The 26,918-nt window shown below is 48.9% G+C and overlaps 1 protein-coding gene across 4 annotated transcripts in view; it reads right to left on the reverse strand.

The window, feature by feature from the left end:
- The window catches only part of EML2 (EMAP like 2), a 511,359-nt gene that overhangs the window by 23,995 nt on the left and 460,446 nt on the right, over nt 1-26,918 (reverse strand). For all 4 annotated transcript variants that reach the window (XM_069644710.1, XM_069644712.1, XM_069644711.1 and 1 more), the window contains 2 exons: nt 5,187-5,274; nt 1,718-1,813 (listed from right to left, as the gene is read on the reverse strand). In XM_069644710.1, coding sequence (XP_069500811.1) covers nt 1,718-1,813; nt 5,187-5,274 — 184 coding nt within the window. The remainder of the gene's footprint in view (nt 1-1,717; nt 1,814-5,186; nt 5,275-26,918) is intronic.

Here is a 26,918-nt window from a genome sequence, read left to right on the forward strand (position 1 = left end):
TTCCCAGGGTACTGCCACACAGCTTGTGCAGACTACTGGCCTTTTAAGGAAGTAGGCTCAGAACACGTGGAAAACTGTGGGCTGTGCAAGCCTAGACTACAATGTTTAGTTCATGCAGATGTCAAGCAGCCAGTGAAATTAAAAAAGGACACACGCGAGTGCAGGAAACCTCAGCAGTCTAACCAATCCGTCAATTGAAAGAATTATCGGCCCTAGAGGCAACCTTTTCCGGAAGCACAGACCAGGAGGAGAGGGGGAAACTGCTTGCTGGGAAAGAAGTAGTGTGGGTGTTGGAGGCGCAGAGCACCAGAGGTGACGCAGAGCACCAGAGGCGACCGAGATGCACGAATTGGAGGAGAAGGAAATGTTGGGAAGGAGGAGGAGGAGGTGGAAACAAGAGGTTTTGGATGCACAGGGAGAGGAGAGAGCAGAAGAGAGTTAGGTACTTGGAGAGTGAAGAGCAGGGAAGGGGCAGACATGTGTTAAGTCAGATGAGAAAACCACTAGTAGGGAAGCACCTAGATGCTGCAAGAGCAGGCAATCGGAAGAGAGAAAAAGGAACAGGAAGCGAGAGGACAATAGAGGGAAGTTCCTGGATGTGCAGCAAGAGTACCAGGTACAGGGACAACGCAAGCGTAGAGGTTAGCTGGGAAAAGTGGGAGTAGGAATGAGTCGGAATGAGCATGTAGTGGAGCATCAAGGATGTTAGATGGCAGCCAGCCTGAGGACTAGAGACCAGATTTAGTACTAGGAGGGGACTTAGGCAGGGAGGGGAGGCTCTAGGCTCAAGCCCCAAAGAAGGGATGTGAACCAGATCCCTTTCTAGCACCCTTAGACCTGTCCCACCTGTGTGACATGCTTCAAAGGAATATCTTGCTGCAACAGGAGTACCTGGGACACCTTGGAGAGACTACACCAGTTCAATGGAGCAACTTCATAAATGAGACTGGGTGACACCTGGGAAGAGACCCATAAAGACTTTTGTTGAACTCCTGACTCAAGAAGACTTGTGTCATTTTGACCCTCTTTTAGTTGCCTAGTACTGTACATAATTCTGAATAACCTGAGGCCAATTCACACTTTGCTTCCATTGTGAAGTCCATTTGACTTTGTCAAATACCTGAAAAAGAATCTACCCTCAAAACAATCAAAATGATATCCACAACCAACACCTACTCTTTGCAGAGATCCACCACAGCAGTCAGTTAATTTATAACCAGCAAGCCAGTGCTCTGCAAGGCATTCACCTTTAAATGAGAAAATACCTGAATGTCTACACACTTTCTTCAGAAAGTACCTCAATGTCACTGCCCAGAAACAGCAGGACAGCAGTCTGGCTATGGTGGAGTAGGTGATGCTGGAAGAGGAGTGTGAAATGCGAAGCGATCATCTGCAGATATTCACGGTAGGATCTGAGAGCATAACATTGTACTATTTGGGTGGTCTTCAATTAGGAACACACTCCTCAGCCCTCTTGAACTGCACAACCATGTACAATATCACTCCTTGCTACAAAGATCTGTGAACATTATGGACGATTGCTTAAGAGCTTATCGTAACTAAACCCCTTTAACAGCCTCTCTTTCTGCATTACTTCAGGTGACCTCAGGCAGAGAACACAAACTGTGTAGGGCACAGAGGTTATCCTCCTTAACACTGCTCTTCGCTCCCTCTCATTTCCAGATCTGCTCGCTTGGTGCCCAGGAAGATCACTCACCAAAGACGTTAAACCCAAGCACGCAGGTGGCGGTGGCCCAGTCCAGGTTTCTCACCGACTCTGCACTGGTGATCTGTTTACAGTTGGATGGGTCCCCTATGGAAAGGAACATACAATTAGACCGTGCAGCGATAAACAATTACCACAAATTTCACAGTTAGCATGAGGCGAATCAAAAGAGAAAGGGTTATACTGAGTGGATGGATAGCCATAACAGGCACATCTCCACCAGGAAACACAATCTATCCTAGGAGGAAGGTCCACATCTGAAAGGATGCCATTGGTGAAGTGAAGTCTTCCCAGCACGACATCCACATGGCACACAAATACATCACTGGAGTCCCATCCTGCTCAGGATGAAAGGTACAGTCTCACACTGCAAAGTTTCTGGAGCCCTGTCCTGAGGTGAGGTCTTAATAACACTGCTAAATTCAGCCCCGCCCGCAACCATGCCTGGAGCAATGCTCCACAAACTGCCACCAAGAGATCTGATCCATCACTCAAGCACAGCCTGGTCCAGGACCGAACGCAACATCACTGCCGTCGAAGAAACTACCCAACATGCAGCTGCACCACTGAAACTAAGCCCTACCATCAAATAACCACACACTCACACAAAGCCTCATCGCTGAAGCACTGCCATCGGCAGGACTATTGTTCATACATTGGAGCCCTGCAATGAAAGGTCCATTCACATGCCGCTTCACGAATGGATCCCTGCCGTTAAAATATTTCACTCACAATTTTCTTAATTTTGAGGTTAGCCTTTTCCAGGATAAACGTCCACCTCTGAAACTATTGTTCCATCAATGGAACCCAACCCCGAGGGATCCGGGCATTACATCACGGAAAAGTGTTGGCTGGAATATTGTGAATGAATCAAAAACCACTGCCATTTCTTCTAGAAACCCTCCAGACATCCATGGACTGGAGGGTTGCCCTTTTTGATCAGTGCCCAACAAGCACTTCTGTGTTGCGCAAAATCACACACAATCTCACACACACACAATCTCTCACACACACCTGCCCCCACCCTCCATTTACCACTTGGTCCAAGTGCGCCCAGGATTTATGTCCACATCACACACCGCGCCATCACTGGTGCAGAGAGGTAGAATTGAACATGGTTTGGTTACGTAAACCTGGAGTGCACTCCAGCCCAGCGGTTTAGGACGCCACCCAGAATCTAATACAGCCATTATTCTGCCAATGCTGAACAACAGAAACATGGGGGAGTGGGTTGGAGTGCAATCCAGCTCAGCGGTTTAGCACGCCACCGAGAATTTAACCCTGACACACTTCTGGCAATGCTCAACAAGAGAAACATGGAGGAGTGGGCTGAAGTGCACTCCAGACCAGCAGTTTAGCACGCCACCGAGAATCTAATCTATCCTTTATTCTGGCAATGCTCAACAAGAGAAACATGGGGGAGTGGGCTGGAGTCACTCCAGCCCAGTGGTTTAGCACGCCACCTAATCCAGCCACTATTCTGGCAATGCTGAACAGAAACATGCTGGATTCCACATCAAATTAGGATTTTCAAATAGGAGCTGCAATGAAGCGCCTTGCTTGCAAGATTACTACAGATATGATATATGGCATTTATAACTTGCCTATACACAAGTGTTTCAAGGCGCGACGAGGCAAGGGAGGGGAACAAAGGGAGGACGGACAACGATCCTACTAGGCCAGGTGTCATTCAGATCGCGCAAGTGCGTGGGAACGGAGCAGGAACACTGCAGTACATGGGGAAAGATGATAACAATAAGTAACGGCCAGCATGTGGCAAGTGCATGGGTAAGTGCGGGCAACAGGTGTCAAGGGCTGGTAGGGAGTCCCCAAATGCGGGGGTTGCCAGGCAGGCAGTGCAGGTGTGCGACGCTGGTGGGTGAAGGAACTGGGCCAGAGATCAGAGGGTGTCCAGGTAGCCAGTGCAGTTCTGGTTACAGCCAGGAGGTCAGCAGGGAAGGAAGAGAAAGGTTTTGAGGTGCTTCCGGAACCGGAGATGGTTCTCCTCAAGTTTAAGGGAGGCAGGGAGGCTGTTCCAGAGGGAGGCGCCAGCCAAAGAAAGATCTAGCACCAACTCATTGCTTGGAGAAGTGACTGACACTGAGGGAGTTGGAGGCGGATGAGCAAGAGCTTGAGAAGGAAGATAGGAAGAGAGAGTTGAAGGTATCGAGGCCCCAGACGGCCTTGTGGACAATGCAGAGGGTTTTGAACTTAATCCTTGCAGCCACTGGGAGCCAGTGCAGAGATTTCAGTCCTGGAGAGATACGATCCCTGGGCTTGAGGCCAAGGACAAGTCTTGCAGTCCTGTTCTGGATAAGTTGCAGAGGGCGCAGAGTAGAAGCAGGCAGATTTAGAAAGCAGCTGTTACAATAGTCCAGCCTAGAGAGAACCAGAGCTCTGGAGACAGTGAGCTTCTGGGGGAATGAGAGGAAAGGAAGAATACCTCTGAGTAGGTGCAGCTGGTAGTGTGACTTCTTAGAGACGTGAGGAGAGAAGGAGAGTGTGGAGTCGAAGATGACCCTGAGGTTTTTAGCCTTGCAGGTGGGATTAGGAAGAGGGCCAGAGAGGCTGGCCAGAGAGCTACAGGGAAAGAGGGAGCGGGTGTGCCGATGAGGAGAATCTCAGTCTTACTGGCATTAAGGCAGAGGTCATTGGCAACACATGACTACTGGATATCAGACAGACAAGTTAGAGATGAGGGAAGGAGGAGGCCGAGGGTAGCCTGAAAAGGAGCTCGGCAGCCTCTGCATAGCATTGAATATTGGGGCAGAGAGCAGCCATGCAGTGGGCAAGGAGTGCCAGGAATTGGTTGAACAGCCAGGGAGAGAGGTTAGAGCCAACAGCACACTATACATATCCCCCAGACAAGTCTTCCCATGTCCGAATCACATGAGCATGTGTGCGAGCGCACCTGAATCACAACAGCTGTATTCGCTTTGTTGTGTAAGAGGCTTTACATTCCTGCAACATCTCACACCTGAATTCAAGGGCTGCACAGCATCGCTCATCTGCAATCCACCTGTGCCTTTTGCCATGTTGGCAAATTGTCGACATCACAGCTCTCTCCATCATTGGCCGAGTCCTCCTTCTCCTTCCTTTCACACACTGCTCCACCAACGGGGATGACCATAGTTGCAGCAAGCCATCGTATTCTGCTTTGTGATTGGACCAAACTAAAACATCGCAATACCATGACCATTTATTTATACAGATGTTTTAAAGGTCCTTGCTTCTCGTATACGAGAGGCACAAGTCTGTCGTGAGGTGCGATTACTTTGCATTTATTCTGGTGTATTTAAAGTTGGACATTGCAGTATCAGAAACTATGCCCAAACCAACCTTTAAACCTGCAGGACATAACACGGAATGTGCCCGATTGCATCCCATGTTGGCACACTACATCCACCTTCCCAGGGCCACCCTAAACATTGCACGAAACAAACAGGTCCACAGTACTTACAGTAAAGAATCTCATAGTCGCCAGAGTTTGTGACAAAGCAGCTGCTGTCACTGGCCCAGTCCAAGTGGGTAATGAAGCTTGAGTGGCCCTGGAGAAGAAAAAAAAAAGGCAGGAGGGGTCAGATGAGGACAGAGAGACCGCGCAGAGTCCAGGCATAACCAGTTTGGGCAACACCTGCTGCCCACTCAAACATCTCCCAACCCGCTGAGATGTGCAAGCAGCAGAAAACCTCAGTGTCACACATGGAATCACAGTGGGCAGCTTTAATTTATAGCGTATTTCCAGTCCCACTCTGTTGGTGCCAGGAGCAGCTCGTCAGCTGCTCACTCAATTAGAGTTCTGTACAGTGGAGGGGCACGCTGACCAGGCTCTGCTGGGCACACCAGTCTAGAGTCCGCTTCAGCGTACAAGGCCAGGCACCCCCCCCAAACACTTTTCCTCTAACCAAGTACACCACCTTGCTTAACCCCAAGCAAAGGGCCGCACCAATACTTTACATCAACCTTCCACGGAATGCAATGACCTTTCAACGCTACTCTGCACCCCATGTTAACCCTGTTGCGGCCAATTGATAACTTCTATGTGATATCTTTCTCATCTTTTTAAATACACTACAGTATATTGGAAGACTACAATACCACTGGTATTGGTACATTGAGGCAGTGATCTACCTAGAATGCCCATTTATGGGGCAGCCCCCTGCCTATATGTAGCAATGCACGATTAATACTGTAATTGGTTATTGCTAACGCGCTTAATACGCAGAGGGCAGAGGTTTAGAAGCACGGACCCATAGATTGAACCTGTGTTTCATGCGTAGTCTTGCTAACATGGTGAGCGCGCTGCCCGTGAGCAATCCTCTCGAGACTATCTCCACCAGGTGCCCAGCGGCTACTGCCATATGCCACTGCCATATGTCTTGTATGGCTGGCTGGAGAGCAGACTGTAGAGCAAATGGAAGCAAGACGACAGAGCAACACAGGTTCGATCCCTGGGTCCGCGCTTAGAAACCTCTGGGTAGCAAGCGCCTTATAAATCACCTATCATATCAATTGCAGAGGAGGTAAGCAGGACATGTATGAGGTTGCCAATAGTGCCTTGCTGTTTGAATTCATTTGCCAGATTTCATTGTGTCATTTGTGTAGCGCCTTTCACCATGGGTATGGTCCCAATGCTGTAGGTTGAACGCCCTTGGAGGGACCGAAGTCCAAAGTATGGGAAAATGGGAGGTGCTATTATGCGTGTGCGCATTATGGCCCTTCACGGTTATCCGAGGTGGTCAAGTCCCTGCTAGATGGTGGGGACAGGTACGGCATGAGATGGGGCTATGCACAGGCATTTAGTTGGCTAGTTGTGTGGGGAGGGAGAGCAAGAAAGCAGTACAGCCGAGGATGAAAGGGGCACAAGAAGCTTGAGCCAAACTGAGGGTAACCTTTGCTCTCTGCATGCCAACTTCCATCAGTGTCCACAAAACCTGCAAGTGCCAGTATCCCCGGACTCTCTTCCTGAAACACAATATTCCACTGGTTTCTACCCCACTCAAACTGCCATTCCCTCTAATTGAACGGCCCACCAATCCCTGCAGGAGATGTTGCCCATACTGGAACTCTCATCCTCCCAGGACAGTCCGGCCATTCTGCAAACTCTGGCACGGGATGCCCTGGGCTTGTTCATGGCCATCAATATGTTGGCCCTTGATTTCAATGTAAATGGAGTCATTACCTCATTTTGAAAAGTGCCCTAGATTCTCCCCTTCTCACCAGGCTTGCTTCCCGCCAGCACATCACACCAGACCCCTCCCCCTTGAATGCTCATGGTCCCCTTGAAAACCTTAGCCAGCTCCCCGCCACTATAACTTTCCTCATTTTGCTACTCCGTTGGTCTGCCACTCTGCAGACTACTCTGATGCGTTGCTGCCCCAGTTATCGTCAGAACTTCTCTGCCTCCTTTCAGCAAGGTTTTGGTAGTCTCTTACCCCCTGAAATCCCCAGGCCTGGCTCGCCTCCAATCTCCTTCCTACAGAAGAGGGGGCATTAGGAGCCCCTGAACTCACGCCAACCTTCTCGCCCTGAATGCGCCCCTTCCTGTCCCATACACCAGGGGAGTTGCTAGGTCTGGAAAAGACCCGGGGCTAAGCTGATGTCAGTACTGTTGGGATTGGGGGCTAGCTAGTCTTTTGGCTGTAGCTCCTGAGATTCTATCCGGGGCTACAACCAAAAGATCAGGGGCTATAGCCCCCCCCTAGCAACGCCCCTGCCATACACCAATACACCCCAATGAAAGTCCAGGTTACCCAACGCACATGTGTAAAAGCTTCCAATATGCGACTACATATTTAGCAAAGGAATGGTGGTGTTCATTCAAAACGAGTTCATTTGAAAAGCAATATTGTATACCCCAGGCCCAAGCGCCCCTCGGAACAGTGTTCTGCTAAGTCGTGCTGCCCCCTGAGCCCGTAGCCACCCACCATCCCTTTGTGTGCGCATGCACCACCTGCATCGATCATTTGCTTCCCTGGCTCAATGCAAGAGGTTGATGTATAGTCCCATTACAGATCTGACTCCCCTCTATGCAATCGTTTTCTGGCACTTGAGGCCTGGTAGCCCAAATATGTTGAACAAACCGTCTTCAGTCACATCTGGAAGATACCATAATATAATTAAGAATGTTCTATTGAAACCTAAAAGAAATCAATGCCCTACACAGAAAACAAGCTATGCAGTGTAAATGCAGGTGAACTCGGTGCAGACAGTGGGCTTTCCATCTCAACACAATCAGTCCGAGGCGTAGGAAGCTTTCCCATAACTCTCGGAATGACCCCTCATCATCTTAAAGGCAAAAGGAGAATCTTTCAATGGTGGCTAGAAGACCATATGCACAATTCAGTCCTCCACTTTCAACAGGCAGCATGGCTTCCGGTTTCCCAGAGCAATGTTCTTAGCAAGGACCAGACTCTTAACTGCTCCATCAGCAAAACTCTTAGTCCTCGAGATAGCCAGCGAGCTGGTGGACAATCTCTTTCCTTGGCAGGCTCCCTCCTATGGAACAGCCCCCCCCTGCCTCTTCGTCTTGAAACGGATCTCCTCAAATTCTGGTAGCTCCTCAAGACTCCTTTTCACCTCCTCCTTCACCCCCTCCCTCCTTTGCTAAATCCTACGGTCGCAGAGATTGGTGACCAGGGCCCTTATGTGTCCACCTGAGCCCTGGCCTCCCATTCCTAATCGCCTTAAGCCCAGCCCACTGCCACCACTTGCCTTGGGCGCACACTGGCCTGTGCTATCACAGGCCTGCACTTATCGATTGGCAATGACCACTCTTACCAAGTGATCTTTGCCAGTCACTTAACAGTTGCTTGCAACTTACTCGCTAGCACTTCACTCGGTGTTACTCCTAGCACTTAACCCACCCCCTCATCCCTCCCTCTCTCCCTCTGCACTTGCACGCTCTGAATGCTGACAAGCCTTCATTGTTATATTTGCCTTTCAGTCCCATGTTCATTCCCTGTTGCTGTGTGGGCGCTTTGAAACACAATTTACTCTATGCATAAGCGCTTTACAAATGCACAATAAATAAATAAAAAATAAAGCCTGTGTGCTAAAGAAGCCTTACATTGCCTACATCTCCAATCAATGTTCAACGTTGCATGGAGAGACCAGTAGGATCTGTCCGAGTTTTGTTGAAGCGCAGACACAAGTTGTCGATTGGGGCAACTTTGCGTTAATTGGCGAGAGCTTCGCACGTATGAAATGGAACATCTGAGCCTACGCTACGAGGTTTACAAATGCACAATGATACATTTGTTCTCCTCCTCCTGCTTTGGTCTCGGCCGCCTCTTCTCCACTTCTGCTTTCCACCCTCCCCCATCACATTCCCACTCCTGTCCCACTGTCCTCTCAGCGTTTCCCTTCTGGTCTGACATCTTCCTTTAATTTCTGCTGCTCATATTTCAGAGGCATTTTCACACAAGCTCCTCATCTTTCATTCTCCTTTTGGTACTCCCTCCCTCCACCCCCACACTTTGCTTTCCTGCATGTTCACCTTGCTCACCTGCCGTCTGTGGATTGGTTCTCTAGCTCTTCACTCCCGAGAAAGTCAGCAACTATGGTCCCCTTGCAGATCTGTAAGCTGCCACAATGAACTCCAGGGTAGCCATTTTTATAGAGAGGCGGCACTGGACACACCCGACTGCACCCTGGGCCCTGCACCAACCCCATCATCACCATTCCCATCCAGGATCTCTATGCTAGAGAGCCCGGCCTCCACCATACACATGCACAGATCCCTAAACCACCAGTTAGTGGGGCACCTGGGTGAGGGTCTGGCCTCTTCACTATGCAATCTTAATCCCGACTTTCGTCTCTTGCTGCCCAGGCCGCCAGGGCTTAATATGGATACCAGGGTACACATTGTTATGGGTAATTGACAAATCTGTATTACTTGTCCCTTCTCCCCAGAGGGGCGCCACGCCTTTGAGGCTAGGGAGGCGAGACCACTAAGCAAGACCCTCCCCTAGCGGTATGGAAAAGTGGGACCTCACTGGGAGGGACTCCCCTCTTGGAGACAAGGACTCCCATTCCTGTAAGGCACTCCCTGTCCAGAATACATTGTCTGCCTGCATGGGAATCGGAAAGACGGTTTGTTGTGGATTTTCCAATTAGTGACATTTCTTCCATCTCTTTGGTTTCAGGTAATGCTGGGTCTCGCCTGAACTCCACAGTCAAAGAGGAACGACACACCCCTTTTGTTTGTAATGACGTACATAAAACAATGAGGAACCTGGAATGGATAGAGGGAATCATATGCAGAAGTGAGTCTGACAGGAGGACGTCCTGGAGGCATGGAGTTATGCTAGACCATGGAGCCGGCGGTAGCGCGGAGAGCACTGGTGTAACAGGGGCTTCCGCAGCCCCGCGGCGCTCAGGGCCCTGCCAGCACATGTCCTGGGAGGGGGCCCCACCGGAGGAAAAAAAAAATAATTTATTTTCAAAATTTTTTTTTTCCTTTTTGAATTTACTATGCATTCATAAAGAAAATGATTTCTGTAACGGAAATAATTTCGTTATAAAGGAAGAGTGACTACAAAAAGAAACATTCTTTTTGAAGTCTGAGGGCTCCCCAACCCCATGACATGGAAGACCCCAGGCTGGAGGCCTCCCTGTCATGGGGTGGGGGAGGGGAGGGAGGAGCCCTACGACTTAAAAAATAAATTGTTTATTTTTGAAGTCACTCTGCCTTCAAAAAGAAATTATTTGTTATAGTTCGGTCCTTAACGGAAATATTTCTTTATGAAGTCAGAGTGACTTCAAAAAGAAACAATGGGCCTCATTACGGGTTTGGCGGTAACCGTGCCGGTGCTACAAGCAGGTTGCCGCCGGACCCATAATGATTTACCAGTGCCCGACTTCCCGGTAACACCAGGGGATTACAACCCCGGCGGTCCGGGAAGTCAGGCGCCGGAAAATGGCAAGTCCCCATTTCCATCGGACTCTATAGGAATAGGGACCACAGAAGCAACGGCACCGTTAATAACGGTGCCGGTGCTTCTGTGAAAACTCTGCAGGTGCGTGCCGTTCTGCCTAGCAGGTCTGACCTGCCGGGCGGGATGGCAACCGCCTGTAGAGCTGTAATATGCCAGTCCGGAAACAACGGTACCGATAAGCTTACCGGCACCGTTATTTCCAGACCGGCATAATTGTAATGAGGCCCAATTGCTTTTTGAAGTATTAGGGCTCGCCTCAACCCCATGACATGTGCATGTGCGAGTGTATGGTGAAAGGGTGCACACTTAAATGTATGGATGGCTGTCTGGGTGTGCCTGTATGTTGAAAGAATGCACACTTAATGTATGGATGGCTGGGTGTGCGTGTGTGTGTGTATATGGTGAATGGTGTGTGCTTGCGTTCAGGGGTGCAACAAAACCTACATTCGGGGGGCTAACCCTTCAAATGTTGGGAGAGGCACTAACTTCATGGGTGGTGGGGGAGGGGCAAATGTATTTGTTTGGGGCATTTCATTTCTTTACGCATTTTAATGATACTATTCTAGTGTAGCTTCAATGTTACAAGCAGTTAACCCTCTCCTTTAAGGTTGAAAGCACCCACTTATGGACTGCTGTAAGAATGAGTGGTCTCCTGTTCCCCCTCTACCCTTCCAATCCCTCCCCTGGCATGCAAGAATTAAACCCACATCACGATTTCAATTGCCTAAAAAATGTGGGATTTGAATGCAGGTACTACCAGTGAAATGCTTTATATTAGCAATTGCTGGGCTCTTGTTAACAGCGAAACCCAGGTGCCATTTAACATCTGTGTCCTGTTCTGTCTGGCAACTGCTTGAAGGTCAGTCAGGTCGAGTCAACATAGCACAGAATTTCAGTCAACTCAATGGTGTGGCACCAATATGTGTGTTTAATGCCTTGATTACACGTTACTCCTAGTCCTATTCTTCCTCGTCCCAGTGTGTATGAGACAATACTTATGTATAAGGCCCTCTGCCTCATACACAAGTACTGGGATGAGGTAGAGGTACATGGAGGTAATGCTCGACTTAGCTACCTGTAATCTTCTTTACTCCTAGTCCCACTCTTCCCCATCCCAGTACTTACCTATGAGGCAAAGAGCCTTTGCCTCATACATAAACTCTGGGACAAGGAAGAGGGACGTGAAGGATTGTGCAACAAATCATAATGGCCGTCCATGTCCAGGCTAAGCAGGCATGATATGTGGTATTAGTGGCTAGAGAGGCATTTTGGTGCAGCCAGTCTAGTCATTCCTCAGTTTGGTATTTTTTTTTTTTTTTTTTTAAACTGGGCATTTCTGATAAAGCAGTCCTGCTAAGTGAATTACCTGCCATTTGGGTGCTGCCAGTCTAGCCATTTCTTACTGCAGCATTGTATATTTTTCTGGGTATCTGATCAAATTATATGATATAAGTCATTTATAATGTGCCTGTACACAAGTGTTTCTAGGCGCAATGAGGGAGGGATGATCGAGGGAGGACAAGACAAACGATCTTACTAGGCCTTGTGTCATTCAGATCGTGCAAGTGTGAGAACGAGAAGTGCAAGGGGAAAGGGAGGGGGCGAGTGCAAGGGAGAGGGGAGGGGAAAAACAGGGCAGCAATGCTCTGAGTGAGTGCAGCCAGGGCAGCATGGCTCTGGGTAGTGCAAGGAGAACAAGGGACTGTAGGGTTACAGTTACAGCCCCTAAGTGCATGGTAGGCCCAGAGGCAGTGCAAGGGTGACTGATCAAGAAAGAGTATGGACTCAGTGAGACTCTGAGGGTAGCCAAGCCACCAGTCGGTACAGCAGACAGGTAGGTCAGGTAGGCCAGCAGGGGAGGGAGAGAGAAAACAGAGGAGAAGAGGAATGTTTTGAGCTGCTTCCCGACCTTTAGGTGGTCCGGCTCAAGTTTGAGAGGGGCATAGAGGCTATTCCAGAGGGAGGCACCTGCAGAGGAGAGAGATCTACCCACCACTCTCTGCCTGGAGAAGCGTCTAACCTTTAGAGAGTTGTAGGTAGCTGAGTGAAGGGCTCCAGAAGGAAGATATTTTGGAAGAGAGCGTTGGATGTAGTGCGGGTCTCAGGCCCAGAAAGCCATGTGGACAATGAAAAGAGTCTTGAACTTGATCCTTGCAGCAAGTGGGAGCCAGTGGAGAGATTTCAGGGCTGGAGAGATAGTATCCCTGGGCTTGAGGCCAAGGATAAGTCTTGCAGTCCTGTTCTGGATTAGTTGCAGAAGGTGGATGTAAAGACTGGTAGGGGTGTCTGTACTTCCGCTCTCTATATGGTAGAGGAGAGGCACATTGGACCCCAGCCAAGATTCTCTATTATTGGTACGTGGTCGAGCAATCAAGGCCTAGCTTCTCAGGAGGTGATGCAGGCTGGTTCTTAAGTACAGTGTAGTCCCTGAACCCCCACAAAGGAATGTCCTATTACGGAAAACACAGTCTTTATACAATTAATATTCAAAGGTATGTACACGATCACAATAACGAACTTTGTACTTGGAAGTCAATAATGATAAATATATACAGTTCTAAAGTGGTACCACTAATGTCAACCAATCTCATTAAAGTGCATCAACTGTACGGTGAAAATGTCACACAGATTAATAACGAGGAAACCAGCAATAGAGATAGGCAGGAACGTAAGATGGTTAAAATAGGCAGAATGCTGACCCCTACCACTAGGCACGTTCTGTGTGGAGATTCCCCCCCCTACCTGGGCAAGCGGTAAATAAAGGCATATTGCACAAGCCCAGTCCATATATTGTCCGATAGTCTTACTTCCTCCTATTAAGGTTTTACCCCACAAATGTACCTGGTGGAGTAGAGGTCTCCGACGATGCGTCGATCGATCCATCTTGAATGACTCCCTTTCAGGCAAGAGCCACGGATTGTCGAGAGGTGTCGAGGACCTCGGCGTTTGGTGTCGGGGAATCGACGGCCCTTCTTGAGAGCCCTCCCTTTAAGGCAGGAGTCACGGGTCGAACGTCCGACGGGGAACAGGGTGAACTACGGCAGGGAAGTGACAGCTTTGTTCCTAGCGGTGCTCGTCGACGACAGAGCGTTGGCGAAGAGGCGTGCGGGGCACCTCGGTGATGATAGTTCTGGACCGCAAAGAGATGATGAAGAACTGTGGCCCAGCAAGGGCGTTGAGTCGTCGGCGTCTCGGTGGTGGGAAACCCACCGGTGGATGCTCCTCGGCGCGTCGACGGTCAGGCCCTCTCCAGCGGGAGACAAGCGGGTGACGATGCAGACGAGAGCGTCCGATCAATGGAAGTTCTTAGGCAAACAGGAACACGGCGGCTCCGGTCGGCGACGGCGGTCGTCGACAGTGGCGGACAACAGTCCGAGTGCGTCTCGTTGAGATTCTGCGGCAGTCCCCATCTCGGGTCGGCAGCCTGTCGTAGGTCTGTCTACCAGGGAGCTTTGGCAAAGATCAGCTGTGCACGAGGGTCCCTCGTAGCTCGGGAAGAGGGCGCCTTACCAGGTCCTCTCTGGGACAGTCCTTGGTGGCACAGCAGCTTTCAGATTGTGAAGGAGCGCAACACATTCTTCTCGTCCAGCAGGGCTTCAAGGTCAAGCGTCAGTTACTCCAGTTACTCGTAGTGGACTTCAGCTTCTGAACACGATTCCTAGCAGTGTGAGGTCCCCAGATATACTGTTGATCTCCCATTTATTCCGCTGGGTCACACTCAAGCATCCAATCATGACTAAGGGCATTCATGCAGGCAGGCAGCCAATCAGGCACACGAGGTATTCAGGCCATTCACTTCTCTCCAGACACTCACAACAAGTTATGTGTATTGGGACAAGTACTGAGCCATTCAACACTCCAAGCTGCATTCATACCGGTTTCGGGCAGGGTTGTCTCAGTCATTGTGTCAACCACCAGATACTAGACACCCACAACACAGAATGCACATTCGTCACACACTCTATTCACCCAGGTCCCACCCACAGGAGGTACCCACAACATACATCACCGGGAAGGCTCCAGCTAGTCTGGCCGGGCCTTCACAACAACACCATATATGGCATTTCCACCCAACAGCCAGTCAGGGGGAAGGGACAGAGTCAGGGCTTCCCAGGACTTTGAGAAAACAAGGTAATGGGTAATAGAAAGCAAGAGGCCACCGGGGCCATCTTGTTTTCCATCAGGAATCAACTGATCCCAATGGCAGGGCCAGGGTATCCCAAAATGGAGGACACTCTGCGCACCTGTCAGTTTCAGCATGGAGCTGCCACCAGCCCATACCCTGCTCTGCGGGCCACCCACAGGTGCCCAAAAACATACACTAGGGACACAAGGTTCTACCCCCACCCATGGGTGCCATAAGGGTATCCCACGGGTCCGTTCACCAAACCAAAAGAAAGACCTGCACCGCCAGGAGTCCCACCTGAACTCCTGCGCGGAAACACGACAGAACACACGGTAAAAAGCAATAAAGGACAAGGATACAGAGGCCCTGTCCCTCCGATGCATTTCCAGCATCACAGTGGAGAGTAGAGGAAGGCAGATAGAGAAAGAAGCTGTTGCAGTAGTCCAGCCTAGAGAGAACCAGGGCTCTGGAGACAGTGAGTTTCTGGGGGAAGTGAGAAAGGGAAGAGTGCCTTTGAGGAGGAGCAGCTGGTAGTGGAACGTCTTGGCCACATCCGAGATGTGAGGAGAGGAATAGAGAGTGGAGTCAAAGAGGACACCCAGGTGGTTTACCTCACAGGATGGCTAAGGAAGAGGGCCCAAGGCGGGCGGCCAGAGTGAGAGAGGGGAAAGCAGCTGTAGGAGTCCAAATGAGAAGGATCTCCATCTTACTGACATTTAGGCAGAGATCATTGGAGGCACACCAAAATCTGAATCGCAGATACAGTCAGGAATGAGCAAGAGAGGAGAGGAGTGTGAGGGGAGCCTGAAGGAAAGCAGAGTATCTGCATAACACTGAAAGTTAGAGGAGAATGTAGAGATCAGGTGGGCAAAAGGGGCAAAGTAGAGGTTGAAAAACCAGGGTGAGAGGATGGAGCAGAGAGAAAGGCACCAAGTTGGACCTGGGAGGGGCTGTCCAAGAGGAAGGAGGTCAGCCACTCAAGGGCCTGATCCGTGATGCCCAGGTACTCATGGAGTCGATTTATCAGGATGACATGGTTCACCATGTCAAAAGATAGAGGATGAGGACAGAAGGAATGCTGGAATCAAGGTTGGAGAGTAGATCTTCACGGGCGTTCAGGAGAGCAGTTTCCGTGACTCTGGCTGCTCTTAAGCTAGACTGAAGGTCATGGAGACAACCAACAGATTCCGTGTGGAGAGTAAGCTGGGAGATGGCCAGCTTTTCCAACAGTTTGCCCAGGAAAGGGATGATGGAGATTGGGCGATAGTTTGCCAGGCAGGCAGGATCGGCAGACGGCTTCTTGAGGAGTGGGTGCATAAGGGAGTGCTTAAGGGGAGAGAGGTACGTTTCAGTGGCAAAGGAGTGATTACAGAAATCGGCCAAGGCTGGAGCGAGGATGTCAATATGGTTCTGGAGGAGCAGGGCAGCACCTGTTTGGATGACACTTTAGATCAAACTTGTCTAGAAACCTCGTCAGATGTCAGAGAGAAAGAGGAGTAAGGAGGAAGGGAGGTAGAGATGGCCTAAGGGGGTCCGAGAGAGGGAGAGGAAGAGGAGATGGAGGACGGTATTTCCTGAGTTTTAGCAGAGAAGTGAGATGACAGAGCTATACAGAGGGCCTGGGAGGAAACAGGAGCAGTAAAGACTGCAACAGGATTGACCAGTTCCTTGCAGATTTTAAAGTGCTTGGCTCTGTTGTTAGAGGCCACAGCATGGGCATAATTTTAGGGGGGGGGGGACAGGAGTGTTTGTCCCCCCCAACTTTCATGGTACACCACTTTGTCCCCATTCATTTGGCTGGGGCCCCTTTTCTTAAGATGTCATGTCCCCCCAACATTTTCAGCAAAGTTACTCCACTGGGCCACAGGCTTGAATTTGTGTAGTCTTCTTGATGATGGTAATTGCTTCGATTGGCATTTTGGTGCAACCAGTCTAGGTATGTCTAAATGTGGCCTGGCATGCTCTAGTGTAACGTTATTACATGTCTACACTGGTCTACATTGTGCAGGCAGTTGGACATGTTTTCATAATGGCATAGCATTTTTAATAGCAAAGCATTAATGTTCCTGTGCACTGTTGGTGACTTTCATCTATTGGATTGGTATTACCCTACAAAACAATTGCAAACACTGGCTTTTTAGGCAATTTCTTAGAAAGTGTGCTGTATATCGCGTTTAAACACATGTATATCTTTCTCCTACTGCAGTGTGCGACATATCCCTTCAGCAGCACGTTTGCGCGTGTTGCGCAAGTGTGATAATCCATGCCGGCCCAGAGTGAGGCACGACCAGTGATTTGTTGCCAAGTTGGGGGGCCCCCCTCAGCATGGCTCCCAGGGGGGGCCCCCACATTTTGTGTTACGCCACTGGTGGAGAGTGAGCTAATCGCTAGCAAGATGCCAGGAGGCTGGTGTCCGAAGAGGCAAACAAGACAAAGTCAAGAGAGACGATAAAGAGTCTGTCTCACCTGGTGGCGCGACAACACAAAAGCCCTGGTGGGCCTAGGGCCCATTAACTGACAACGAAACCAGAGTGCGGTGGAGAGGCTGAATCCCTGATCACCACTAGACATGCCTTAGCTGCCGAACATGCCAGAGCAAAGGAAGCAAACGCTCCTGAAGCGGTAACACTGCATAGAGGGGCGAACAGCTATATCCAAGGCCAGGGATGACATTTACGGTAGCCAGGAAAACCAGCACACTGGAAATGGGCAGATGCCAAACTGAGGCTCAGCTGAAGTAAGCCAATCAGAGGGCCAGAGAGTTTTGGCCAGCCCTGAACTATAAACTATATTGAGAAAACTCTGGGAATAGAGAAATCCTGGAGGGGTCCCATACTCTAACCCAAAAGCACAAACACTTCCAAAAACCAATTCAGAAATGGTGGCCTTGCATTAAGGAGATCTTTTTACCATATAAAGAAGGGAACGTAGCGGACACACGTAAAGAAGACTGAGCATTTAGAACCTGCAGAGAGGCTGGAAGATCGCATTGTCAAAAATTGATGAACTTGTAAAACCTTCTTGACAAAGAGATCCCAGTAGTTGGGCCCAAGCAAAGTCCAACGATAAAAACGATTGCTCTGTCATGTATTTTTGTTCCATTTTTTCTAAGTGTTAGGGTCAGATATTAAGTAGGGGTTTGGACTAAGGACAATTTATTTTGGGACATTTGACCAGCACCATTAGTTTTAGTTTGTTAGGTAGGGAGCTTCCATCATAGAGGTAGGGCTAGAGAGGATTTTATCTGAACACCCTGGTCAGGTCACAACTTAGTCTGACACCTTCTTCTGGTTCACCACAGTAACTACTCCCGATAACCCAACAGTGGGCAAACAAGAGTGGGAAATAAAGATGAAATTTCAGGAATGCCCCACTGCCCAACTCCGTCCCAGGGTCCCCTGACCTATGTTTTCCTCAAGAACCCCTCCTTGGTCACATGACATGTGCTCCTTGGTCATGTCATGAAAAGTAAACTCATCCTCCCTAGTATATAGGAAAATTACAAAAACAAAACAATAAAATACAACAGTTGGGGAAGTGGTTTGGAATCTGTAAGTGGGCATTGCCAAGGAGGAATGTTGGATAAGGGGGCTAACCGATCATTAATGAAGAATGTTGGGAAACACTAGGTCTTGTAACAGTGTTTAAGGCCCTCTACTGTACCATTATTTACAATGGCAATAATTCAAAGTACTAATGCAACTTTACCACCCAGTACCCTCCTTAGAGTAGCCCCTTGACTGTCCAGGCATGTGTTCTACTAGGTGTGAAAAATCACTGTTTTTGGAGTTAGTATCGTGGCCTCTTGGAGCCACTTCCAGAGTTAATTTTGTCGGAGCAAAAATAGCATCTTTTGCTCGAGTTTGCGTCATAGGATTCCCCTCCCCGAGAAAGTGCACAAGACCAGAAAAACAGCACCATCAAGAGCAAGACGGCTTCCATTTCTGTAGAGTTAAACAAGGCTCCATTAGTAGGGTTAGCTCTTCCACATGGAAGAAGATGCAGAAAAAAATAAAGCATTCACGTGTCCGATCACAGACACCAGCACGAGCACAAACCGGCGGCACTGCCCGTCGTACAGGTTTTCTTTCCACTACCCGGGTTGAATGTTTCCGCTTCAACAAGATGAGGCAGACATCTATCTCAAAAAGACATGGAACTTCGGATCTTTATTAGACCTGCCGTTCAGAGAAATTAATATCCAAAGACACTATGTGAAGTAATCAAGGAAACCAGTGCTCCCCAGGGAAACAGACCACCTGTTGGTCAATCCCCTTTGCCGTCCCAACAGTGCTCCAATTGCCCATAAACTAGTGCATGCTGAGACACTTCTGATGACTGCATTAAATCCAGTTTTGTTTGTTGCATTCCCCCTCTCCCCCTGCCAAAAAAACAAGCACTGGCAATGCCAACAGTTTGGGCTTTTGTGTAAGCATGGGAAAGGCACTTTGCCAGGCAGAGCCGTAGTGGTATTCCCTACCCATTGTTGTTAGCTGGCGCAAAATGGTGCGAGTACATGGGCATCTTATAACAGTGCCTGACAAAAGCTTAAAACGCATGCAAAAGCCACTAATGTTGGCTTTGTCAGTGCTTATTTGAAACAGGACTTCAGTGAAGGACACGCAGAGTGTTTATAAATCGAGTGGCTGAAGGAAGGACTGGTAAGACATTTTTTATTATTATGCTGGTTTCCAACTTCAATTAAGTCATTAACTCTCAGAAGACTGCTTTGAACAAACACTGAGTGCAAAGCCCGATAGTAAGGCTTGGTTAAAGCGAGCTCAAAGAGTTCTGATGAGGAGGTGGTTTGGGCAGGCAGAGGCGGGAATGGGTGGGAATGGCCATATGGATTTGCATGGCCATTGGCAGGCAATGGGTGGGCACATAACCAAACAACACCTTCAAACACTCGGTCCCTATTCCTCGGTGTCCCTGCTCATGCGCCATTCCTCCCGATCTGTACTCCAATGCACTCATTTCGGCTTCTAGGTGTCGCAAGCGACACCCAATAGCCAACTGATAGAAGGATGCCTACACTAGGAACTCCTTAACTGCACTTCTACCTATATCGTCTGCGGCCCAACGTGGAAGGCGAGCTATTGACTACCATGATAACCCACAGTCCATCTGCTGCACCTGGTGATGGGCCACAGGTTGCTGTACAGCAGGAGACCTAGCTGCTTCATGGCTACAGCTTCTGCAGAGCTGTTAAGGGCCCTGCTGTACTCCACCCCTCCCCCAAAACCTACTGCCACTGGCATGCATGTGGTGCTCGTAGGCAGGCCTTTTGGGGGGTGAGGGGCAGTGGGGCACTGAAACAAGGCATTACAAAGGTGTACTATCAAATCATGTTTCAATGATCCATTTGTTTTGTTAGGATGGCTCTACATGGTTTTAATGCGCCCGGGCTTGATCAGGCCACTATGCTGGCTTGTCGCTCCTTTTCCCTAGTCGGGCCATAAGTCTTTACATTTCTTACCCAACTTTCACTTTGGTTGGGCTTCTTCCTCCTCTTTTTCAATCCCTCTTTGGCTTCAACCTTTTCTATTACTGCCTCCTCTTTGGCCGCAGTCTGATTTTCTGTTTGATGCCTTTGTGGCAGGCCACGCGTATGTCTCTCCTCCTGGGGATAAAGGTTTCCCTTTCAACAGCTTCTCTTCTTAGGGCAAGTTGTCCCCATCACCCTCTTCTGTTTTGGTATGCTCCTCTTCCACCTTCCTCCATGGTCCAGATGCCCCTCTCTTCCCCCTACCGCCACTCTTGTTTTTCACTTGCGTTCCTCAATCTCAGGGTTTTACCTTTCACTCCACCCTCCTCTGCTGTCCAGGGATTATCCTTTTCCACTCTCTGGCATTCCTCCTTCACTCCAACATGCTCTACTTTCCAGGCTACTCCCTACTCACTTCTGTTGCGTGCCTCATCCAATCCAAAGTCCTTGTTAGGAGTTCCCAAAAAGTGATGAGTGGAAGGCTTGGCAGGCAAAGAACGATGGTCTGGAGGGTTGGCCAGAACAATGCTAGAGTTTAAATCGAATTCTAAATCTTACAGCCTAAACCTCTTTATTTTTGCCATCATCAACCCAATTGGGACGGTATGCCCAGATGTGGGTCCTGCGCCCGCTGGGTCTAGAGACCCAAGTTACTCCTCACCGAGGATGCCCAATGAGGCCAAAACATGTCTGGGGATGCTTGTTGTCTCGTGCAGAAGGGATGTGACCAAGCAGTTTGGGCTGGACAGCCCCTTTTGGGGTGGGACGCAGACTGATTTGCATATGGTCCTTCCCTATTTGCAGTGGCTTGGCAGACGAAGAACGATGGTCTTGCGGGTTGCAAGAGATGAAGATTAATTCTAAACCTTCCATCCATCACCCATTTTGTTTTTCGTGTTGGAAGTTCTACAGCACTCCAACCCCAAAACTCCCTTTCACTGATGTCCTGGGATTTGGCCTTTATATGGGGCTTAAGACTGAATAGCTTCTCTGGGAGTGACTTGGAAGATCGGGTGTTCCGTTTGCACATGCTCAGTGGCGGAGACTGGGATACAAGGTCATCCATCATTTTGAATGTCTTTGCTGGTTGATTCTTCAAGCTATTCAATTGGTGCTGCCGTCTTGCCTCTTCTCTTCTGGCTGGCTGCAAGACTCCCCCTTCATGAAGTCCACTCTGGCGGTCTCCTGTAACCAGCAGGCTATAGGGTGTGCTATAAAGTCCTTTAGTAGGACAGAGCTTGGAAAAACGTTGCTTTTTTGTGTATCATGTGGTTGTTTCTGCCATCGATTTGGAGGGAGGTGTTGGCTTCAGGAGATTATTTCTGCTGGGTTACGAATTCCCCTTTCCACAAGAAGACTCCCTGTAGTGTGGGGAAGAAGTAGAGTCCTCCAAGGCACGGGACTGAAACCGCCCTACTGGAACTAAAAAACTTGATGGACGATGCCAGAGACCTAGGCAAACCATCCCTACCTTTACTCCTTGACCTCTCCACGGCATTTGACCTCATAGACCACAAAGTCCTATGCCACCACCTCTCCTCCACGACCAGATTCTCCCTTGACACCACGGCCTGGATCACCTTCTTGCAAGGCAGGACCATGCAAGTATTCTCTGACCTGACCTCCGCCTCACCCACCATCATGCTATGTGGAGTACCTCAAGGATCCTGCCTCTCTCCCACTCTCTACAATCTACAACAATCTTTACTCACCCACTCTTCCTCATCCTTGACGCAATGTGTATCTCCTACACCAAATACGTGGACGATACCCAGATCCTCCTCACCCTCACCAGCAACTATGACACAGACTCCACCACTCTCAACAACACTATCCAGGCATGGATGGCAGCCAACGGACTATGCCTCAACTCGAACAAGACAGAACTCCTAGGATCCCCTGACACACTTCAAAACCTTGACACACAGTTTAGCAACTTCACTATTGACTATTAAAAGCCCAGTTTCAGACTCAGTCAAAACCCTCTGAGTCTATCTGGATTCTAACCTATCCATGAACAGGCAAGTCAATGTAATCTCCTCCTCTGCAGCGTACCATGCTAAATTAATTAATGCAGCTAGGCCGTTTCTCCCCAAAGAGAGCTGCACCAACATAGCCAGAGCCATTACTGGCTCTAGGGTAGACTGTTGAAATGTACTCTTCTTAGGGACATCCACAAAAAACTTGGAAAGACTACAAGTCACCCAGAACAACGCGCACCACGCAGCTCAAGGCATCTCCAGAAGAGAACACATTACGGCTGCCAGGAAATCAGTCCATTGGCTCCCAATAAAAGAAAGGATCATATTCAAAGCATTGACACTGACCCATAAGTGCATTCACCTCTCCGCACCTGAATACCCATCGCAAACGATCCACCCCTCCACCTCCACAAGACCAACTAGAACGCCCTACGCCAACATGCTTTGTGTGCCAATGGTAAAGAGAACCAGAGCAGGTGGCGCCAGCTTCCCCTACCTCGCACTGGAGTGCCCTACCTTCTACCCTTCGAGGCAAGGCATCTCTCATGACATTCCGTAAAGCCATAGAAACTGCGCTCTTTACCCGATGTTCGCCACGCTCATTAGCATAGACTGATAAACTTCAAAATGTATTTATATATCGACTATGTACCCTAAATGTATCAATGTACAACATGTAAATGCATTTCTCAGCTGTGCCCAGCCATTAACTAAGCTCCCCACATGTAACAGCGCCTCGATGCCCAAGGGCTGTTTGTGCGCTATACAAATGTAATAAATAAATAAATGCTTCTCTCATAACCTCAGGTGTTAAAAGGGAGAGAGGTGCAGGTCTCTCATAACTGTCGCCTTTGGGTGGCAAAGGTACCTCTGTGGGCAGATTAGGGTTTCACAATATTCTCTGCTGCCCTGGAATGTGTAGTTATTTCTCAGATCCACTCTGGGGTTTTATCTGTAAGTGGGGTATTCTGGGTGATTTAGTCTTTCTCCGTTTGCTCCTTGCAAATGGTCTGGGACTCTTGTCCTTGGCATACATTTGCAAAGGTTCTCCCTGGCCCGGAGGACCCATTGATCACTCCCAGATCCTTCATTTGCTGTGCGACTGCACATCAGAAACACATGCATCTTTCAGTGGCTCGGCGACTACACACAGGAGAACTGGGAACCATCCCCACAGCGGTTCTATGGCGTGCCTCTAAATGAAATTTAGCTCTCATAGATGAATCTTTACAACTACCGCTGTTCCACAAAAACCACCATAGATATTCACACACTCTGGGCTGACATGGCAACACCTCCGACATCTGGAAATTCACATAGTTCCTCACCGTCAAATCTGAAGACAGTGTAAATCCATGAGAAACTTCTATATGTTATATTTTGTGTCACCATTTGTTCATTTATTTGTTTATTTATATATCTTGTTCCTTCACCAACATCTACTAGTCCACACACTAGAGGACCTGTCATGAAATGGACGTTCAACTGAAATGCAGAGGATGCCAAATGCACGATTGGTCTTCATCCAAGTAGTGCTCGGTTGCCAGATCCCTCCCATGTCATGAGGGTCATCTCACTCCACTCCTGGCCTTTCGGTTCCCCTTGGTTTTACTACTGCCCACGTTATTCAATTGAAGTGACCCAACACTACAACTCCCAGAAGGCAATTAATTCATGGAGAAATGAAAGCCTGTGCTGGGGCATGGTGTCCCGCCTGACATGAGTCACCAGACAACCCTACAGTAGTGATGCTGTTTCTTGTGAATTAAATGGGCTCAACATTAGTACCTGGTTGCAGTTTCTCAACATGCGACACCTTGGACCACCCGATTTCTTTTTCTAGTTGATGCATTGGCAGCCATCTGCATTACATCCTTTTCCCCAGTCATGGACTTCCAGGGGAGAATAAACGAGGCTGAAACGGGTATAATACATGGAGTAGGATTTCACGAACGCGGTCTCCTCCGAGCATCACAGAGCTGTGCAAGGACTTGAGTTCAGATAGTGCGAGTGATCCAGTAGATGCCGTCTAGAATTCCAAGACCGTGGAAATCCCTTCATCATTAGGTTGCCAATGATGATGATATGATATATGATAAGGCATTTATATCGCACCTATACACAAGTGTTTCAAGGCGCGACAGGGTAAGGTAGGGGGAACAGAGGGAAGACAGAGACAGCAATCCTACTAGGCCGATGACAATCAGATCGCGCACATGATGCATATGAGCATCTAACATGTATATCAGCTTCTGCATTTAAACACATGTGGTTCCACCAAGACCCAGGCCAATGCCAAAAAATACCACCTGCTCCAAGATCTCTAGTCCGTTACTGCCTCACATCATATACCAAAGGACTGCATGCACGGAGTGTGGGATGCCAGAGTCGTCGATGGAGGGATTAAGCGGGAGGGGCGTGTTTAGAGGGTAGATGTGATAGGGGTTTAAGGGACATCATCGCTAGAGTATGTTGCACATTATCCCATGCCCCATCTGAATTCTGCCGCACCATTAGAAAGATTGGAATTCCACGAGTCACTTATTGCCCCATGCCACATCTTGCCTCACATCCTACACCATTGCTCAGTGACTGCAGTTCTGCCCCACACCACCAATTGTCCCAAGAACTGTCAATTGCCCCTGGGTTGTTCCTGGGGACTCTCATTGCCTCCAGTTGTTCCCGTCGACAGCAGAGTCTTCACGCAGTAGTAGTGCTGTGTGGGACTCTAGCCTGGCCCTGGGGAGGGGTCACTCAGCACGTGATGCCTCCCTTCAACACGCCGCCCCTGCTTGTCCATCAGACTGGGGCTAGAGGGGCAAAGAGCGAGCGGAGCAGAGCCTCAGCCTGTGATGGGGAAGAGGTGAAGGAACCTTTGACCATCCTTTTTGGGCTCTGCATTATGCCCCGATGATCAAGCATAGTCCTGATGCCACCTTCCGACAGGTTGCCCGATCACTACCTTATGCACAGCTCAGTGCAGGGGTTCAGAGAGCAGAGTCTGTGTATTTGCAAAGAATCTAATAATTGTAAATTCTGGCGTGGAGTGAAGAAATTGTTTTTATAAAAATTAAGAAAAAAAAAAAAAAACACGATTTAGAAAGCCTCCCAAATCAAACGGTCTACATCGAACTGTCCTGCCCTTGCCACACAGGGGTGCGCGCAGGGTCTGACCGCAGGGTCTGACAGGGGCGTCCAGACAAAGGAAGGTGCGGCGTCCAGACAAAGGAAGGTGCGGCTAGTGGGGTAAGTAGATTTTACTGGGGTGTGTGTATGTAGATATAGAAGTGAGTGCGGGTCTGTGCTGGAGAGGAGTGGGAATGTTTGGGGTGGGGAAGCGAGGGGGCAGGGGTGGTAAATGAGTGTTGGCGTGACTGTATGGGAGCCGAGGCAGAATGTGCTCGGTTCGGCAGGGTCAGGGAGGGGTTGCGTACAACCCCGAAATTTTAGGGGGGAGAAGGTGGGGGCAGGATCACCTTTCCGGTGGCTGGAGGGATTGAAAATGTCACATTTCAGCATTTTAAAGGACACAAATTCGGCTGAAAAAAAAAAAGAAAAAAAAATTAGTCTTTTTTCCGTTCAGTCTATATCACATAGAACCCGCATTCTTTGCAACTGCCGAGACCTTGCAGTGCAATTCAAGTTGCATTACACTGCAACTTGTGTTGCAGTGTTCCATGAGGGTCGCACAATTTACTTTGGAGGTCAGGGGGGTGGAGCAGCTCTGGCCATCACAGTCTTCAGGCAAAAAACAGAAAGTCTCCAAAGGACTTGTAACTATCACGATCTCAAAACAAATCCTGAATTTCACTCAACCTCTAAGTAGGGGTATCTACAATAAGAAACGAGACCTCGCAAGACACCAGCTTCAGGTGATTGGGTGGCATAGGTTGAAAAAAGGGCTTACGAACCCGGACATCTAAAGCGCATTAATGTCTCAAACTGGATTAGGGTCCCAACTATGGACAACAGCCAAAGCAGCGCTTAACTGTAGTGCTCCATAAGGGAAAACTACCAGCTCAAGTTCAGGGGTGTTGCTAGGTCTGAAAAATATCAGGGGCTATACTAATATCAGGGCCGTCGCGACTCAGGGCTAGCTTTTGGTTGTAGTCCCTGAGCTTCTATCCAAGCTACAACCAAAAGACCCGGGGCTATAGCGCCCCCCCCCCCTCCCAGCAACGCCTCTGAGTTCAACAGACGGGTGGTTGCTAGACGTGACTTACAAATAGGGACGGATTAGGAATAGGCTGTGGACCTGAACCTCTAACCCAAGAATATTTTGAAAAAGCCAACACGGGTGCATTTTGAAGCACGTTTCCATAAAGACGGACGATTACAAATAGGTGAACTTATTATTCAGTATCTATCCTTAGTTGCCAGTTTAGGTTTTGAATTTAAATTTACACAATCCAAACCGATTTTTTACTCTCCTATTACTTTAAATTCGGATTGTTTTTCCATTGAAGGTGGGTGACAATACGCCAGCAATCTTTTCGCTTAACATAATGTATTTGTCATGTTGGTGCGTTGAGATTTGTGCACTTTTCAACTCATCTGATAAAACAAAACATGCTTACAAGCCAAAAATTAAAACATTCTACCAATTAGACGCGAGAAGATATGTAGTCAAGTGCCTTATTTGCAGACTGGACAAAAT

Source organism: Ambystoma mexicanum, chromosome 2p (assembly GCF_040938575.1).
Source record: "Ambystoma mexicanum isolate Mex_15411 chromosome 2p, UKY_AmexF1_1, whole genome shotgun sequence".
Lineage (NCBI taxonomy): Eukaryota > Metazoa > Chordata > Amphibia > Caudata > Ambystomatidae > Ambystoma > Ambystoma mexicanum.